A 21,387-nucleotide genomic window follows, 5' to 3' on the forward strand; every position below is an offset into this window, starting at 1 on the left:
TTAATTTAATTTTTCTTTCTTTTTTTAAATATGTAAGCACAGTGATTGTAGACCAACCACACCACAGACCACATGGCCGTGTTTAAACATATGCAGCCTCTCATCAAATGAAGTGGCAGAGTTTGAAACAAAGAATCATTTCCTGTAGGGAGTGACAGGAAGTAGCAGTTCAGTGTAGAACGAGCCCTGGTGACGTGAACTTCAGCGGACCAACACTGTCTGAATGAGCTTTACTACAGTTTAACGGTGCCAATAGTTGATGCATTTTACTATTTACCAATACATTAGCAATAACTGTTACATGTGGTTGGGTCTACACTATAGTTATGATTGGTTGTTTAGCTTCAGTGTGTCATGCATGGTTACAGTACACTATGCTATTTTAATGGGCAGAAATACAAGGTGTTGCTTATTTAATGTGTGTGTGTGTGTGTGTGTGTGTTGTTTCCACACACAATACTGAGATGTATGACATTATTACATATAAACCATTATAACAGATTTGTGACATATTTATTTATTTGTTTGTTTGTTTATTTAAAATATCCCTTACAAATTCTGCTTCTTCATTATATGTTTCCTATATTTGTGCGGTGTGTTTCAAGCAGTGCAGTTCCACCTACTTTTATAAAATATAAATACAAACACAAAATCAGCCGGTTCTGAATTCATTGACTTGCACTAATTTTAGATTTGAATAATGTTTTACTAATATAAATATTTTAGGTTAAAAATAACATTTATATTATAATATTTTAAAATGATCACTCTTTTTCATTTTCTATATTTTTTACATTTTAAAGTGTGACATAAATATAAAATAAATGTAAAAATAAATGTAAACAAATCCCAGTAGCCTCTTGAATAATATGGAAATCGTACAAAGGTATCATTTAAAAGAATTAGCAAAAGGCTTTTTAAAATATATTTTTTTTCTTTTTTTTTCTTCTCTTGTGTGATGTGGGTAGAAGCAGTAGCATGACACTTTATACACTTGTGGTTTTGGACTATGAGCCCAGGCCACAAAAATAAACTCGCTGTCACCTAGTAAGATCAAGAGTGGAAAGAAAGTGCTCACACCTCAGCGGCTGAAAGTTTCCATTGTAATAGCGACTGACTAAACTGCACCTCTGATGTTTGACCTCGGGTTTTAGACTGGCTGTGTTAAATAAAAGGCCTAGTGTGTAGTTAAACAATTTCACACTATCACAAATGCTATTGATATTTAAACTGGCTTTCACATCAATCAAAAAAAAAGGACAAAATGAATTAATCTACTCTAATGCAAGATATCAGGATCCCATATAAAGCTTTAACAGGTTTAACTGTTTCAACACACCTCTTCATAAGCTGAATTTCAGCACCATGGACAGAGACACATTATATTGATTACTTTTCACATTATATACTTACTTTTTTATCAAAGTGACCAAATAAAAGGTGTGTGTATTTATTTATACTTTGATGGATGTTATATGATTAGATACAACTTGCAGTTAATCTAGTTGTAAGATGAACTAAGGCCTAAACCAGGTGCTGGAAAGAGTTAAAGGTCTGTTTTTTATTATGCAACAAAGACAAGGCCAAGTAATCTGCTCACTGATTTTTTCTTTTTTTCTGCAAGCCTTGACTGTGTGACCCAACTAAAGTAGAACGAGTCTGAGAAGAAAGATGGATGACTTGACTGGGAAGAAGAGTTGTCCAGTTTTTAGATGTCCTCAATGCCAGGTTTTCTCTTATAGTGGTGATGAGGACAGAATGAGTATGATTTTTTATTGTTTTCACAATAGCAGTTGTACGATTCAGCCCAGTTAAAATTGATGGCAGTATAAAAATATGCTACTTTAAAAATTGTATTAACTCTTTGTACATTCATATTTTTAGTTGCACAACTTTATCACCAAAGATAATAACCATGGGATCATGCATTGTTCATGGGATTTAGTCATGTGTTTGACTGACTTTTTGACAAAAGACGTCACAATGCACCACAAAGCAATATTAACACTCAATAAACAAATGTTAATAGTAACTTTTTTTTTTGATAGTCCACTTTAGACGTAAAAACTTTGCAATAACTGTAAATAACTACGTCAACTAACAGTCACTGATTAGAGTATTAGTAGACTGTCTGAAACGTCCTGGTTGCGTATGCAACCCACTGTTCCCTGAAGGAGGAAACGGAGGACGTATTCCCATTCAATCGACGTCGACCACGTCTGACGTTCTCGACTGAAAGGGAACTAACACTTTGTTATGCTCCCCACCAGACATTCTCCTGACTGTAACTTTGCACCTACATGTCAACTAACAGTCATTAGATTATTACTAATCTGTCTGCTTAATTTCTGCAAACACTTTATTTTGATATCTGTCTGCTTAATATCTGCTAACACTAACCTAATAGTCTACTAATACTCTGAGTCTAATGAGAGTTAGTTGACATATAGTTGCAAATTAATGAGAGTTATTTGTCATGCAGTTGCAAAGTTACTTATAGTTAGTAGAATGTCTAAAGTGGACTATTAGGCCGTGAGACAGAGGGTTGATCAGTACCATTTTGAGGGATTAAACCGCATGGTGATTTTTGTGTAGGTATATGACCCTGTATTTGAAAAATGTGTGATAGCATTAGATTCAAGGTAGTTTTTGGTTACGGAGGACGATTTTCAAACATGTCAAGAAAAAGGATAAATGAAATTTGTATAGGAGTTTGTATAAGAGTATTGAGTTTGTATCGATTTTCAACTCAACGTTTCTCAGCGCCCCAGAGGCCTATAAAGGTGGTTGACACATCATTTTAAAGCCCCGACACTGCCTCTTCCAATGCAAAAAACAACCGTTTGGATTATAGAAGCATTTTTCTCTCTTGTAGTCACTGAACACCTTACCTTGAGATAGGATGATATAAGTGTTGATTTCTCATGAAAGCTACCATGGATCGGATGCTATCACACATTTTCCACCTGTACCTGTTCATTGTACCTTCATGAAAATCAAAAAGAAATTTAATCCCTCAAAATGGTACCGGTAGCCCAAATTTGGGGTCCCGTCTCATGGCCTATATGTAAGCATATGCATTTTGCATCTTCAGTCAGCAGATTTGGTTAGTTTGCACTTTGTTTGCTGCAAAGTTCATGAAAGCTTCCAGTGCATGCAGTTGTAAACCGTTTTTTGATTCATCTTAGTAATGTCATGTACCACATGGGGAATTTGCCCTTTACTGTGATTATCATTTATTTTCAGAAAGCATGTGGTCATGATGTCAAACTGATACTTTTATCTTGTGTGACATACCTATGCGTCTCAATGCCACATGCATGTTTACCGAGCCTCAACAGTAACAAACAGCAAATGAACACCTTACCTGCACATTAAACAATTGATCAGCTCAGTTCATCAGATTATCTGATCATCTTGAGACTGATATCTGATTTGGGTTTATTTTAACATCAGTGTTAGCCCAAACCACCGGCTTTTGCACAAACAATGCATAGGGTGTGACAGCGACTGAGGCTCCAACCAGAAGACAGATTGTTAGCCGCATCACTTCCTGTGGAGGAGTGAGAGAGAGAAGCTGCTCAGTACAGAGAGAGAAGTGTAGATGTGAACTTCAGCGGACCAGCATTGACATTCGCCAATGTGTGAAAAATCTGATTGATCTAACCAACACTTTTAAATACATTAACACTTTTAAAGATGTATGTGTCAGAGCAGAGTTGCTGTTTAAAGTGTCTTTCCTAAAAGAAAAAGTTGATTAAAAACAGTTATTTTAGATTGCATATTAAAATAATTTTTCAATTATTATTAAAATAAAAATGAAAACAAATACTGCATTTAATAAATAAAAAAAATTTGACAAATTGACAGATAAAAAATGAAGAAAAATTAGATAATGAGATGCTTGTTTGCACTTTGGCACGTCTCTTTGTACATGCATTGCTTGTGCACATTGATCATTTTCCAACCACAGGACTGACCTCTTACTTCTGTTTTGAAGCCCCTCTCTGAATCAAAACCACAAAAACATCCTTCACAACAGACAAACATTTCTGTTTAATTAACGAAACACAACCCCCTTCCCAGTGGACTACTGACTACGTTTTTTTTTTTTTTTTTTTGTATTGAATGTAAACGAATAAATAGCATAAACCTCTGTTGCAGCATAAGCACATTGAAAATGTGTGTCATCTTACATTTTTTCTGAATTAATTTGTTGATTTGCATGTTAAATCATGGATGTGTTTCACTGGGTTACACAGGGTTACTACTGACAAAGAGTGAACATTTAATGAACCAACTGATCTTGCTTATCATATCAATATTTGAATGTATGTTGTGAACAGAAATACTGCTATAGCTACAGTTGATCTACCTTACCTTATCCTTAGTGTTTAGTCAAATAAGATTCTGCGCTGATAAACGCATCTCATAGAGTTTGAGAAATTTAGAAAATAAAGACAACTACCATTGTTATGTGTACATCCTAGGAATTCAATTCTGAAATGGTCTTTTGTAAAAGCACTTTGAAATAAAGAAAAATATGTGATTTAGGAAGGCAAATTTGATCTTGTGGTATTTACACAGCAGATTATCATTATAACAAGCTGTGAAACTGAATATTTAATCTTTAAAAGCAATGTCAATCAGCAGTGTAAAATGTTTTTTGTTTCTGCACATCTTGACATGTGACAAAGACCTTTTGCAGACTTTCACATGTTGACCTCTTCTACGCCACATGAAAAGAGGCAGCTCTCTATCACAGCGCTATTAGTTGAACATCGTCTTAGCAGTTCTCACTTTGCACTGAGGGGCTTCTTCCTGTCTCAGGTTCTACAGGAAATGATGCGCCTAATTGCTCGCTCTCTGACTGGAGCCACATCGTTGCACAGTCACGCTTGTGTGGTTGAGAACTTACCTATCAATAATATATCTGAAACATACTCACTTCAAAGTCTGAGATCACAAACAATACAATGTTTACTGCATTGACACAGTATTAGAAAATGGCAAAAGCTTTGTGAATTTCTGTAAAATGTTACAGACCAAGAGTATAATACAACTTGGTTGTCTATATTTTTTCTATAACGGTCTGTGCTTTTAATGTTTTTCATTTATATATTACTTTAACACTGAGATTGGTTTCATGGTTTAATTCATAGTGTTGTGGCTTTATCCTAAAAACAACAACAAAGAAAGAACTTAGGGAAAATACAATCACACACTGCCCTCTATTGATACTTCTTGAGTCGTATTACTGTCAGGAAATCCATTCTACTTGATTACCACATTTTCCTATTTTACATACAATGTAAAAATAAAAAATAAAATCCTGCTGCTTTTACAGAAAAAAAAACAAAAACAAAAAAACTGGCATCTGTGGTAACTCTGTAAAAATGTCAACATATTTACAGAACAATCAGTACATTTTACTATTTAAAACAGTAATTTACTAAATAATTGAATAAACTGTTAAATCCAACAGCTGTAAACCTGTAATTCTAGTCAAACTGTAAATTTTACAATTTAAAGGAACATGCCGACTTTTTGGGACTTTAGCTTATTCACCGTATCCCCCAGAGTTAGATAAGTCCATACATACTCTTCTCATCGCCGTGCGTGTCGTAACTCTGTCTGACGCACCCACCGCTAGCCTAGCTTAGCACAAAGACTGGAGGTAAACGGCTCAAGCTAATATACTGCTCCCAATAAGTGACAAAATAACGGCAAAATTTTCCTATTTACATGTTGTAATTTTTGTATTGTCACAGCGTGTACAAATAACAAGATCACATGACCTTGTTATACACCCATCACCTCCAAACACTCGAAGAGTGAAGAGAAACAACAGACATATTCGGGTTTGACATGTCAAAACCATAGCAAAAAAAAAAAAACTGGCTGTATATTAGTATTATTCAGTAATAACCATCATTTCATTTGAGCAATTCTGAAAATTATTTTTGATCAGTAATTATTAATGGGCTGATATATTGTAGTGACTAAAAAAACAGTCACAGTAAATATTTTCCTCATTATCTTATTGCAATAATTACATGCTGCATGTATAAACATTTTTATTTGCTTTGTTCATGTGATAAACATTAACATCTACAATAATTTAAACATTCTATGCGTTCTGTCTATGCCACCACTGTACAAGACGGAATTATTAATACAGGACTGAATGTAGGCTAACTGTTAAATAACAATTTAACAGTGATAATAATGTATTATTACTGCTTCGCTAAAAATGGAAAAATCAGCATTTAAAGCATGCCATAAGGTATAGGGTTGGGCAATATAGGCTATAGCCAAAAATCTGTATTTTTGGGCTAAATGGCGATTTAGGCCTATAGTATAATCTCAGTATTGACTTTTTTTTCTATTTGAATTAAAAAAAAAGATCTGAATATATATGTATAAAAATGTTTTTTTCATATCCTGATCAATATTCTCCTATGTTCATATTGAAGGCTATGAAAAGAAACATGAACATGAATGTAACCTTGCAGTATCTATTATGTGCAAAAAATGGGTCAAATCACATTACATTCTAACATTGTATTATTACAATCTAAAACATAATAATGCTTTTTAAAGAAGACGTTAAATTCACTACTAAAAATGAAAATAAATACTATCTGTACTATACTAATAAATGTATCTTATACTGTACAAGCACCAGGGTCCACCATTTGAGTTAACAGAATAAAAACAACATAACACATAAACACATTTTAACAAATGCACATTACATGCACATACATTTTAATTTAGTAGATGCAAATGAAGCATATATAGGTTACGATGGAAGTAATATGTGATTCATAAGGAAACTGTAAAACTGAATATTTCATAAGTTCCAAAGTTGACCTGAAAAGAACAACGCAGAGTCTAACAACATACATTCATTAATCCACATAAAATCAACACAACACAACACAAACTACCTTTCTTTTCCCACAATTATCCTTACTATGCCAAAGAAATGCATATATCTAACAATAAACAGTACAAAGCCATAATAACACTTAAACATACAAAGACATTAAAATATGGACACTTACAGCTATCATCTCAAAATCCTTATTTTGATGACATTGTTAGCTAGGCCTACTGTTATTTTAGGAAATAAAACACTTTCAGAGCACTTCATTTTAACACTTATATGCTATATGCTGTATATATATATATATATATATATATATATATATATATATATATATATATATATATATATATATACATATATGTATGTAGCATTCACACACACACACACACACACACACACACACACACACACACACACATACACACAAACGCACATATATATATATATATATATATATATATATATATATATATATATATATATAAGTGCCGTAAAAATGACCAGACTATACTCTGGGTTTCATTTTCAGAGGATGAAAGTCAACTCATAAAACCTCTGGATGTTACTGCTGTACGTGAGCGTACAGAGACTGCTCCTGAATGACCTTTGATTTGGTCCTTCTAGTGTTCAGAGGTTTCTGACCAAAACTAATGGATGCGTAATTCATGCTGTCTTCATTCTAATATCAAGAGAGAAAATAATCTCCAATTATGAGAAGAAAATTACACATGATGTGGCATAATATACACCAAAAAATATATATATTGAAAAAATATATATTATCTAATATTAAATTAATAAGACAGATACATTGATAAAGATTTGGAAAAGATCTAAAATGGAAGATAATTGTGTACTTACTTGATTCTCTTGAGGTTTGGGCACTTTGGGAAATTAAGAAACATTAATTGTCATTATACTGTAAATGGTAATTCAATTTCTACAACATTTTCCTTTACAATAAAAATAATAATTTTATTCAGAAAGTCCTACCTTTATTCTGACCCCTGAATAGTTTTATTCCCAGAAAAACAACAAGAACAAAAAATATAATGTTTGAAACTCCAAGAGCAAGAAGAGTTGGATTCACATCACCACTCACTGAAACAAAATTAATTTGATCTTCTTAGAAAACATTTTTTAGAGTTTGGTATCATACTCTAGTATATTAATCAAATGCTTTTCCAGATAGGAGATAAAGCTAAACATTTCAACAGTTCAAGCCAGACATTTGCATTTCACCTTACCTCTAAAATTGAGTTGAGTTCCTTCTCCAAACAGTATCTCTCCACATGCGGCCACAGCGCAGTAGTAAATCCCAGCATCAGAGTCACTGATGTTGCTCTTGAGGAGATTGTAGACACAGCTCTGCGTTTGAGACTCACTGCTGTTCTTACACTGACCATTTCTCTCTCCTTTGGTGTAAAGGACTCCTTGAGAGTCTCCCAAGCTTTGTCTGAACCAGTAGACGCTGTGTTCTCCAGCACAACTCTCACTGAAGATGCTGCACTGCAAATTCACTGAATCCCCTGGATGAAGCGTGTCTATCAAAGACTGCTGAAGAGTTGTGTGTGCAGCTTGAAAAAATGACATAAAAGAAACAGAAATAGTAAGAACAAAAAAAATAAAAAAAAATAAAAAAATTCATATGCCTATAAATCAAACAAAGCTAAAATAACAAGCGGTGAAACTTACCTTTGAAAAATAATCTAGTGCCTGCACCCATTCCAATGTTGTAATATGATGCAATGACACAGTAATATGTTGATGAGTCTGAAGGCTTTGTCTGTAAAATGACCAGATTAAAATGATCATCTCCATTGATAACATTAAAACGACTCATTTTCTCAAAGTCCTTATTCCAGCTGGGTTGTTGATTTAAAAATAAAGACACAATTTGTATGAATCTTCCATCAGCCGTCTGTTTAAACCATGCTTTTGTTGATTGCATAAGCTTTGAAAAGCTGCAAGTAAGATTCACATCCTCTCCAGCTCGAACTACTTTTACATCTTCCTGAACAACATCCACATTAGAGGACACATCAGAGGAGCAGACTGCAAAATCAAGAACACAATAGTAAAATTTTGAGTTGAAAGTATTAATAAATAAATAAATAGGTTACTTGTTTGATTAAAAAGTCATTTAGGTATATTTACATATTGTTGAGGAAAGCAAAAGAATGAAGTAATATCTCATGATCAGTCGTCTTCCAAAATTGTCCTCAGGCTTTGAATTCCCCTGAAAAAGCAAACGAATGAGCCACACCATCACACACGCTAAAGAATAAGGGTAGATCACTAGACTGTGTCCTTACCATGTGTCCATCTGTCTCTGCTTCAGTCAACTGAGGCACATGTGCATTTCACCTTAACTTTTCTGCTTTCACACATTGTCGCCACATCAAAATGTCTAAAAAAAGTCTAACCTAACCATCTTTCCATTGTTCCAAAAAAATCTCTTTTTTTTTGTATGTAGATAGATAGGTGTTATTAATACTACTGCTTAGTAAGTTGGCTTCTCTCTAAACTATGTGGTTAATATGTTGTTTTATTGCTAATGCTTGATATGGTTTGACAAAGGGGAAAAAAGCAGGAAATAAGATTTTAAAAGAAGCATGTAACCAGAATACAAATCTTTAAAGGGCCTCACAAGAAAGTTATGTTTTACCGATGATGAGCATCCAAATATGATCAAGTTGAACTATTCTGGATTGGTGAATACATGGTTATGCATACATCTCATGCATACATGTCACGATATGCTGATCAGTAAACACAATGGAGATTAGAATATATATAGTTTTTAATAAACTGAAACTCAGGAGAATACAGGAATGGGAACCACTAAACAAAAATACCACGTTAACAAAACATTGAGGAGAACAAAGGGCTTAAACACACAAGGAGAGGTAATGAGAAAACTAAATGAACAACAGGTGGATGTAACGAGTAACCAACGGAACAAACTGACACACACTAGAAAACTAGTGGTGCATTCCGGACTGTAAAGTGGACATCACAGGGTATTCCGCCTTAAGTGAGATTCCAATCCGAAGGGAGTGAACATGTTCCGTTCAAAGGGCACTGTGAACTGCATAGGGAATAAGGGAACATCAATACATCACTTCACAGGAAGTGGATAGTGAAAATCCCCCAAATGTTATTGCGCATCGCGTCACCAGTCTAAACTAACAATGGAGCAGAGCCTTTGGAAGAGTTTTTAAATGGCTCTGCGATGGACGAGTTTACGTCTAGAGTATTCATAAATATTTTGTTGTTATTATACAAACTATAATATTTATGAACCTCAGGAATGTTTACTATGCAGCTGTGCGTGGCAAAGAAAGTGCACAAAATGAGACAGCTACAATTATTAAAACCATTGATTAAGAACACATTTACACATACTTAACCAAATCATATTTATTTTCATTACGAATGACAGTTATTGTACAGCTTCAATTAACAGCTGCAAAAGTCAATTAAATATACAATTAGTCTAAAAATGTTTTATTATAATTATTAGATACATAATGTTTGTTTTGTATATGTATATTATATGATTTTGATATGATAAATTTGAAAGTAAATTTATATTATTTTGTAAAAAAAATTATATTAAATCAATATTTATGTTATATCATAATCTGTGCGACCCCGCCATTGTCTTTCTTTGATGATGGTGTAGGGAGTTCCAAATTGTCAGCAAAGTCCACTTCAACGGATATCCCGTGCTCAGGGAGTAGGGAGCTGTTGAACACTGCGTAGGGACCCTGTTAATCGGAACACACCTTAGGTCAACTCACAATGACAGGGAACACAGGTTAACAGGAACAGGGAAAACTGAAACAAAACACAATGAAATTACCTAGTTCTGGCATGAAACACTAGATGGCGAAGGCTGAAAAGTTTCTGACTCATTTGGTAGCGATCACATGATTATCTACATAGCACAGCTGATTGGTTGCTGTTGCATCAGCGTCCAATGAGCTGTGGTTCAACATTCAAACAAATACCGGTGTGTTGCTGTTAGCACTAAAAGTATGCAGTGCACTTTCAGAATGGCAGTGCACTCTGGAATCAACATCTAAGATAAGTGATTGATGTTTTATTCCACATCTCTGCCCATATTGTGTGGTCCGGTTATTAATTTATAAATGGAGCAATCTTTACAAGTTTAAACTAGCTTCATTTTAGAAATGTTTTAAATAGCGTCATGTCAACAGTGCTTGAGTGAATCACTGAAGCATTTAAGCAGCAGTGTTTACTGCATGCAGCAGCAGCGGTCTATTGTATGTCATTGCTGTTTTATACGCTGTTAGCATGGATATGAAAACAGTAAAAGTAATGCATTTGCGATTCAAACGGCATTCACCATATCTATTGGTATAACTTCAATGACGCGTCCTTTTATTTCCAATAGCAATGTTTTCATTAGCCATGCTAAATGTGTGCGGTTGATTCAGATGCTTGTGTGTGCACGCCATGCTAAAAGAACAATCAATGTTAAACTAAGCATCATGTTTATAGTCTTGTTTGTATAGTCATGTACAATTATAGTCATATTTATAGTCTTTACTAAGCATAAGTTGGAGTGCTATGCAGTTGTGTCTATGCAGCAGAAAATGGTCTATTGTTTGTATCTCTGTGAGTAAATGCTGTCTATGGATGAGAAGGTTAAAGTAAAATAAGCATTCACATTCAATGGGATTACATGTTAGCAGAAAAAATATATATATATTTCAAGGGTAATATTTCATTACCTATGCTAACATGTTTATCGAGCGTCAGAGCACGCTGTCATTCGTTATCGCTCCTAATGGCTTTTCATTGATCAAACAAGAGTATAAGGGTTATGTAATCATTATCAAATGACTTTATTGATGATACTTGCTCAGGTGGTTGCTGGGTTCCTATCTCTATCAGCTTTCAACGTCATATTGTTCACAAGAACACATAGCATGCATTTCTAGTGTTAAGCCGGTCGGCAAGGTAGTCGACAGAAATGCGTGGATGGCCTATTATTTCATCCGCAACCGCATCACAAAACTCATCATCCATCCGCCATCCATCCGCACCAATGTTTTTTGACCAATTTTCAAAGATGCACCCGCCCGCCATTCTCTGATTGTTTTAAGGTCTATGGGTGATGCAAGGCACTGCTGACGCGAGCCACAAGGCTTAAAAAGCTCTTGCCTGTTCTAGAAAGGATACTGATCCAATGCAGCAAAGATATTTAAAGGCTAATGTCCCTACTAGTATAGCCTATTGGCTATGTTATATCCCCAGAATATCAGCAGTGAACTCCGTCTCTGATCGGCACACAGGGACAAAAATAAATAAATAGCCTAAATAAAACGCACATCAGCAAACCTGACCTTACCTGACTAGGCTACTGTACAATTTTATCATTGTAATAAAAAACGCATTTTGGCACACAATTTCAACATGCTGCTATTTAGCCTACTACTAAATAATGCCTATTGCACTTTATTTTTTAGAAAAAAGAAAGAAAGCTCGAATAAAATAAGTAATTCACATTATAGGCTAATTAATTTTACGCACTGTCATGTCAGGGTGACGACTAGGACGAGCCTGTTCTGAAGACTCCAGTTAATTTTGACTGCATGGGAAGAGAGCGCATCTTTTTCAGGCAGACAGTGCAATTCATTTTATACCAGCAGACCTAACAATCATTTGATTGGTTCAACCGCCACCCAACCAAATTTAATTAAAATATTATTTTTCGTCAAGTCATCCGCCCGATCTGCGGTTTATCCGCGGAGTCCGTGGCTGTAACCACCAACCGCATCTCTAGTAGTCCAGGCACACATACAGATAGCAAAACATGTGGTCCCATGAGGAAAAAAAGTAGGCCCTACACATGTTTTGGCAATAGATCTGCTGTTTTGGGGGTGTTTTTTCTATCCCTTCCTGTCTCCTTTGTCTATTTCTCCCATTGCACTGTGCAACTGTGTATTGTGAAAAGTTTACAAATGTGTATCAATAGTCTTTTCAGCTGTGCACAACAGTTTTATTGGCATTGGCTGTACACGTGTGTCTGTTACATGTGTTACATGTCTGTTACATGTGTGCAGCAGCAGCAGCTTGTCTTACATGCTCTCAGCAATGTCTGTGAAGGTATTCGCAGTAGTAAGTCTCGGTACTTGCTCTGGAGCAGCAGCATAGCAGATCTATTCTGCCAAGACCAAATACATTTACATTGCCAATCCATTAATATGCAAATCTCTATTTCCATACCCGTGTCCCGAGAGTTGTCATGATAGAACTTAACAGAACCAAACATACATGTTACAACATCACGGGTCCACATTCGTGCATCGTAAGTAATGGCGTACTTCTGAGTGAACAAGACAGAGGGAAAATTGGATTTAAAGGTGTATTTATATTATCCCCTTTTCACAAGATGTCTATAAATCTATGGTGTCCCCAGAATGTGTCTGTGAAATTTCAGCAAAAAAAAAAAAAAACCCCAGATCATTTATTATAGCTTGTCAAATTTCCCCCTTTCTGGATTTGAGCAAAAACTCGCCTTTTGTGTGTGTGTCCCTTTAAATAAAAATGAGCTGCTGCTCCTCCGCCCCCGTTCAGAAGAGAGCCAATCCTTTACACGAGCTGCGGATACTCCGGCAATAAACAACACGCAAATCTCACTCATCCAAAGACCCAGAAATAACCAGTAGTGGAGTGCAGCCTTACAGAGAGACTCAGGAAGAGCAACTTTAGATGCACCAGGGCCCGGTTTCCCAAAGCGTTCTTATCTCTAAGTAGTTCTTAACCTATTCCTTAACCTCTCTCTTAACCTTATGGGACGGTTCCCGAAACGTTCGTACGCTAAGTATATCTTCTGTAAGTCACACTTTCGTAAGGTTGGTCTGGGCCCGGTTTCCCGATAACGCTCACTCTTAGCCTGCTAAGAAGACTCGAAAGATATATCTTACCAAATTTGTTTATTTTCCTAAGTGTGTTCCCCGAACTATACCTTAGAAAGCTGCTTAAGATATACCTTCTTACGTGCGACGTGACCCGGCGCTGTCCGTGGCCATGGTGCTGAATTGTTTGAAATCGATGGCTCGAGGATCAATTATTCTCTCGTGCAGGGGCTGTTTATGTGAAAAAGCGGTCATCTTTATAAAAGAAGCACTTCAGAAATAGTTGAAATTGCAATTTATTATGATTATTGGATATTATAAAAAATAATCCAAACTATAAATAGCCTATAATAGCCTATCCTACATATTTTAAAATTGTAACATAGCCTATTGCTGCCACAATAACCTTTTCAAAAATTTACATGCCGCCTTTTCTTTTCCCATTTTTGTTCGCTGAGGTGGAGCTGTCTTGTGTAATTAGAAATATTGAAATAATAAAGAAATATTGTTCTTGTGTAAATACTTTCCAGCATTTCAGTAATAAAAGTTTACATCTTGCGTACGGTGCTCGGCAGTGATCAAAAAGGATTTAAACCGTGAATTTTGAATCTCTTGTAAACTCAGAGATGTGGATTCAGACGGCAATTAAATTACCACACGACCTGTTTGTCACAAAAACAGAAGGTACTAATTTGGCCAGGGATTTTTACGCGGATTGGGTGAGAAAAACACTGATATTATGGATTCGGACGGCAATAAAATCACCGACTTACCCCTGTAAATGTTTAAAATACCGGACGAGCCCATGAGAAACAATATTAGCGTCCGAGTAGGACTTAACTGACAATAGCCTATGCTTTCACTGGCCTTTAAAAGAGCGTTTTAATTCAATTCATAATATTGTATAATAATATAATTAAAAATCTAACAACAATCAGTGTAATGACAATTTTATTCTTTGCATGAAAACACTTGAATTAGCCTAATTTAATACTGTCTGGGTGTATTAAAACTTCAGAATTATATTCATTTAGACCTGCAACAACGCTAAGAGAGAGCTACGAATGGTCCAGACCAACCTTACGAAAGTGTGACTTACAGAAGATATACTTAGCGTACGAACGTTTCGGGAACCGTCCCATAAGGTTAAGAGAGAGGTTAAGGAATAGGTTAAGAACTACTTAGAGATAAGAACGCTTTGGGAAACCGGGCCCTGGACCATTCGTAGCTCTCTCTTAGCGTTGTTGCAGGTCTAAATGAATATAATTCTGAAGTTTTAATACACCCAGACAGTATTAAATTAGGCTAATAGGTGGTTTGCAGTCACGTGATTGTGATGACGCGCGAAATTCAGATGGAGGGCAGGAAGTGAAGAGCGGAATGGACGAGATGGAGGAAAGTCCATACTGTAGGCCTACTACTTTAGACGCTATTACAAAAGAAAGATATAACAAAAAAATCGAAACATATGTTGGACGTGATCTTTACGCTAGGAAGAGGAGCGATTTTTCAACTGAATTGAAAGATTTGCCTGTAACGTTACGTTTGTCTTCAGTTACAGGGGTAACTTACAAACCCAAAGAAAAGAAGAAACAATTACTTTGACTTTACAAAGTTCGGAAACTGGTACGTTACACAAACATACTAGCCACATAAGACTCACCTTTGACGAAGTGATCACTGCACAAACGGGCATTTTCCGATTCGGCTCCTCCCGACCGCAGACGTAGGTTTGCAAGCAGAGTAGGCAGCCAGCCGATTTTGCCGGGGCTTCAGTCCCGAATGTATTTTGAAATTTTAACTGACAAATATGAAACCGGACAACAGCCTATTGTAAACCTCCGAAATCATAAGTTGCCTTATTTCATTGTGCTATGGCTTTGCTGCTGTCTTTGACTGGTGATTGTTGAAATCTGTCTCACTCAGAGACGCACCACGTGAATGATTTCAGCCTATTTCTCCAGGAGTTGCGCGCAACAGCAAACAATCTCACAGCAATTAATTTTTTTTTTATAAATAACGCAGTCAGCAGCGCCGCACAGTCCTCTGTCAGATGAGATGTTGTCACGGTATATGTCCGAATATAAAACTCAGAAACACGAACTTTCCTGTCGTGTCAGCCGTGCGCTCGAGGCGCGCACTCTTCAATATCATGCACTAATGCAATCAATACATCTAGCCTAAATCGTTCATGACATTCTTTTAACTATAAGCAACCCAATTTGTCTAGATATGTAATATTATTTCCTTTGTATAATGAGCTTGTCTTTGTTTTAAATTATATTGTATTTTTATTGTGAGTGCATGTGAACTGCTGCACAGTCGTGTGATTTAGTCAGCTTGATTAACATTATTACAATGTATTCCTATTTAACACAAATGCTCTTTGCTAATTATAGAAACTATAAGCAAAATTGAAAAGTTTGATCGATTTGAGCAACCATAAACGACGCAAAACATAGGCATTTTGAGTTTGTTATAGTGCTTCCTAAATGTAGCACAACACTTCCTGCCCTCCATCTGCATTTCGCGCCATGGCAACGCAGTGACGTGACGTCATATGCAAACAAGCTATTCAAGTGTTTTCATGCAAAGAATAAAATTGTCATTACACTGATTGTTGTTAGATTTTTAATTATATTATTATACAATATTATGAATTGAATTAAAACGCTCTTTTAAAGGCCAGTGAAAGCATAGGCTATTGTCAGTTAAGTCCTACTCGGACGCTAATATTGTTTCTCATGGGCTCGTCCGGTATTTTAAACATTTACAGGGGTAAGTCGGTGATTTTATTGCCGTCCGAATCCATAATATCAGTGTTTTTCTCACCCAATCCGCGTAAAAATCCCTGGCCAAATTAGTACCTTCTGTTTTTGTGACAAACAGGTCGTGTGGTAATTTAATTGCCGTCTGAATCCACATCTCTGAGTTTACAAGAGATTCAAAATTCACGGTTTAAATCCTTTTTGATCACTGCCGAGCACCGTACGCAAGATGTAAACTTTTATTACTGAAATGCTGGAAAGTATTTACACAAGAACAATATTTCTTTATTATTTCAATATTTCTAATTACACAAGACAGCTCCACCTCAGCGAACAAAAATGGGAAAAGAAAAGGCGGCATGTAAATTTTTGAAAAGGTTATTGTGGCAGCAATAGGCTATGTTACAATTTTAAAATATGTAGGATAGGCTATTATAGGCTATTTATAGTTTGGATTATTTTTTATAATATCCAATAATCATAATAAATTGCAATTTCAACTATTTCTGAAGTGCTTCTTTTATAAAGATGACCGCTTTTTCACATAAACAGCCCCTGCACGAGAGAATAATTGATCCTCGAGCCATCGATTTCAAACAATTCAGCACCATGGCCACAAACAGCGCCGGGTCACGTCGCACGTAAGAAGGTATATCTTAAGCAGCTTTCTAAGGTATAGTTCGGGGAACACACTTAGGAAAATAAACAAACAGTTTGCTTGCTTTGCTCAAACTTTTGTCATTGCGTTAGAACTATGGGATTAATATCCTGCCATGATTCAAAACTGAAAATAAAGTTCTGAAAGGTTGAAACTAAGTGTTTGAAAACTCAAAATCTTACAAAAAAAAGTTTTGCAAGATCGAAAAATAAGATTTGCAAGCTTGCAAAATGTAAAAAAAAAAAAAAAATATCTCTGCAAACATTATGTTGTTTTTGAGATTTCCTTCTTCAGAACTGCAACATTTTTTTTTTACGATGTTGCGCAAACAATTTTTCAGAGTTTCGAATGTGTCACTGTTCTCCCAGTGTATAGTTTGTTTTCCAGGTTTGAAACCTTGTAAATGGTGATCTGAAAACTGGTGTGCGAATAGGTGAAAAAAAGTTTTGAAACTGAAAACTGAGGATCGAAAGGGCGAAACTTATTACATTACATTACTTTTGCACTCCTATTGCAGACTATTTTTTCAGAGCTGAGTTTACAACACCCACTTTGCGGAGATACGCCCACACAGTTGCGAGCTTGCGACTCACGTGATTTGTGGCAGCGTTGTCACGCAGCTCTGCTCTGAAACTCTTTAACTCAGAATGAGCGAAAATGAAGCTTCGCAACTTCGCAACTTAAAAAAAGCCTGGAGGGAGGGCCTTCTGCTCTTGGCCAATGCTTTGCTGTCTGCTGACGTACAGTCCAATCACAAGTCGTATTTACTGGAAAGGTGGGATTGACCGACTGCTCCCCCAATGACGAAATTCTCACTCTCGAAATTCTCATGCTCACTCCTCACACAGCGAGCGACTCACTTTCTTCAGCTGGCGAATCACTCTCCTCACACAGCGAGCGACTCACTTTCCTCAGCTGGCGACTCACTCTCCTCACACAGCGAGCGACTCACTTTCTTCAGCTGGCGAATCACTCTCCTCACACAGCGAGCGACTCACTTTCCTCAGCTGGCGACTCACTCTCCTCACACAGCGAGCGACTCACTTTCCTCAGCTGGCGACTCACTCTCCTCACACAGCGAGCGACTCACTTTCCTCAGCTGGCGACTCACTCTCCTCACACAGCGAGCGACTCACTTTCCTCAGCTGGCGAATCACTCTCCTCACACAGCGAGCGACTCACTTTCCTCAGCTGGCGACTCACTCTCCTCACACAGCGAGCGACTCACTTTCCTCAGCTGGCGACTCACTCTCCTCACACAGCGAGCGACTCACTTTCCTCAGCTGGCGAATCACTCTCCTCACACAGCGAGCGACTCACTTTCCTCAGATGGCGAATCACTCTCCTCACACAGCGAGCGACTCACTTTCCTCAGCTGGCGACTCACTCTCCTCACACAGCGAGCGACTCAGTCATGTACATTGGCCTAATATTATAATAAAATCTCAAGTAGCTGCTACTGTATTGGTGCAATAACTAACTTCAGTAAACTGTTAAATTTTTGTGTTGTAAAAGTCATTTATTCTGAAGCAATAATCTTAAATTGATTCTCATTGCATTTTTTTAAAACATTTATAAAGGCAATTTCCCCCTAACTGTCATCTTTCAAGTCAAATTCTATACATTTTAAGTCACTATATTGCTTTTACCAATCAAATTGACTAGTATCAACAAAAAAATAAATAATAATATGCAAAACAAGCATAAAACAAACAAACAAAAAAAAAAAATTCAAATATTCAACATGAATGCATGGGGCAAAAATTGAAAAATATTTTGTGTATATTATGTGTATTTTATGTTTGTTTAATGACTGCTGCTGGCCAATAGAAAAAAACAATAAAACTTATGAATACAATTGTAGTTAAAAAAAAATAATAATCATAAAACATAATGGGGCATTCATGTTGAATATTCTTTTGAATGGTGTTATCAAATAATGATCTGTTATAATCTGATAGAGAAAAACAACATGCAAGTAATTTATAGGCCTACAGTTAACTAATGTGATCTTTACAAAAAACATAATGGTGTATGTAACTTTGAATTGTGTTTTACCTATTTTGATACCAATGTGAATCAGCAAAAACGGAAATGTCACTTTTTCAGAATATTCTATTTTAAAGATAATTTATAAAATAAACTTTTTAAAAAGCCGTGCATCCTGTTTGCGTATCCTGTGCGCTTTCGTCATTGGCGGAGCAGTCGGTCAATCCCACCTTTCCAGTAAATACGACTTGTGATTGGACTGTACGTCAGCAAAAAGCAAAGCATTGGCCAAGAGCAGAAGGCCCTCCCTCCAGGCTTTTTTTTAAGTTGCGAAGTTGCGAAGCTTCATTTTCGCTCAGTCTGAGTTTCAGAAGCTGCGTTCCAGTCCAAAATTGTCATGCCCTTCACTCGCTAACTTCCCTCGGTCTCGTTCACTCGGATGTACGTCATTGCGAGTGCCCACTACTGGCGGAAACTGCAATGGGCTGAATTGGAACGTCCTAAGCCCTTGATCACTTGGAATCAGCCATGGAGTTTATTTATTATTTACAATTTTTTTCCCTTTAAGAATTTGTTTAATGCAGCATCCAAATGTTTATAGGTGTGTTTGGGTTGTTTTAAATTAAAAAAATGATAACTAATATATCATAAAGTTGTCTGTTGTGGTTGTGATTAGACGAGATATGTGGTGACGTCACAATCGTACTGCATTGTGGGACATATAGGTGCCTGAAGTGCACATTTGAAGTAGACTCGCTCCCTCGGTCAAAATCGAGGGAACGAGGGTCTGTCCATATAAACTTCCCTCGTCCACTTCACGAAGTGGAACGCACTTAAAAATGGCGGCAGGGATTCCCCCGAGGGGAAGTGCTTAGGGAAGTTCGCAAGTGCGTGTCTAAAAGTGGACTGGAACGCAGCAAGAGTTTCAGAGCAGAGCTGCGTGACTATGAAGGACTAAAAATGACAGAACGAAAAATAAATAAATAAATAAATAAAAGTAGAAATAAATAAATAAATGCAGAAATAATAGTGAAAATAAATACATTTTGGTAATATAAACGGCTATTTCTGTATTTTTACATGTATTTATTTATTTATTTATGCATTTCTATATGTATTTATTTATGTATTTATACATTTATTTATATATTTATGTATTTATATATTTATTTATTTATATATTTATATATGTATTTATTTATACATTTATTTATTCCTACATTTATTTATTTCTGTATTTCCACATTTCTACATTTATTTATTTCTGTATTTCCACATTTCTACATTTATTTATTTCTGTATTTCCACATTTCTACATTTATTTTTCCCTGCGCATGTATGCTAATTGACCAATGGCTAAGCTACGCCCCCAAACGGGATGAGCCAATCACAGTACGCATAGCTAACCCAATACACTCGGACATTCTCTGCTTGCTTCCTCGTCCATTGCAATGCATTGCGGTTATCGGTTTTCATTCGTTTTTATGTTTTTTCTTGTCATTTTGACTTTAAACAGCGTGTGTGTGTGATTTTGGTTGGGTGACAGTTGTAGGTTACAGTTAGGGATGGGACTTTTTATCGACAAAACGACCGACATTCGACACATGCTCCACTCGACAAAAAAAATAGAGTGTCGACATGTCGAGGGGGCGGGGCTTGTGGGATTTCCAAATTGCATTTTTTTTTTTGGCTTTTAATTTATTACATTTCCTATTCAAATACACATCATAAAGTGCCACTTTTCCAATAATGAAATAAAACATTTTAAATAAAACAATCCATTTTTTTCTAAATGGGATCGCCACTTGACCGTTGACCCCACTTCTCCCGGAAAGACGCGCGCGCGCACTCGTAGACCAGAGCAAGATAGCGAAAGCAGTAACGTTACGCCATCAAAGCAAGCACTGTGTGCTCGGGTTTTGGAAGTCAATGTCACCAAAGAAGTGTGTTTTTGTATGCCAGGGCAAGACAACCCTGCACAGATTCCCAAAGAACCCAGCGTTAAGTGGACCAGTGGATGGAGTTTGTTTTTTCAGAGCATCAACGGAGTTGTGTAAGACTGTTTGTTCCCTGCATTTTGACGATGATTGTTTTATAAACAAAGCCCAGATCGACGGATTTGCAGATCGTCTAATGCGGATCAAGCAGTCACAATGATAAAGTTTCGCGATCGCATTCGGTGAG

The 21,387-nt window shown here is 36.3% G+C and overlaps 1 protein-coding gene across 2 annotated transcripts; it reads right to left on the minus strand.

The window, feature by feature from the left end:
* Positions 1 to 7,401: 7,401 nt before the first annotated feature.
* On the minus strand, positions 7,402 to 9,233 carry LOC311079669 (uncharacterized protein). 2 transcript variants are annotated; one of them, XM_084109297.1, is made up of 7 exons: positions 9,211 to 9,233; positions 9,053 to 9,134; positions 8,591 to 8,950; positions 8,143 to 8,472; positions 7,889 to 7,996; positions 7,757 to 7,779; positions 7,402 to 7,574 (listed from the first exon to the last, which is right to left on the minus strand). In XM_084109297.1, exons 1-7 carry the CDS (start codon positions 9,211 to 9,213, stop codon positions 7,458 to 7,460), a joined length of 1,023 nt encoding a protein of 340 aa, XP_083965423.1. In that variant the 5' UTR covers positions 9,214 to 9,233; the 3' UTR covers positions 7,402 to 7,457. The 2 variants fall into 2 exon arrangements, with proteins under 2 accessions (XP_083965423.1, XP_083965422.1); XM_084109296.1 differs by having other exon boundaries at positions 7,403 to 7,574; positions 9,053 to 9,217.
* Positions 9,234 to 21,387: the final 12,154 nt, after the last annotated feature.

The sequence above is a fragment of the Abramis brama genome (genome assembly GCF_963993115.1).
Source record: "Abramis brama genome assembly, chromosome: 3".
In the NCBI taxonomy this organism is placed as follows: Eukaryota; Metazoa; Chordata; class Actinopteri; order Cypriniformes; family Leuciscidae; genus Abramis; species Abramis brama.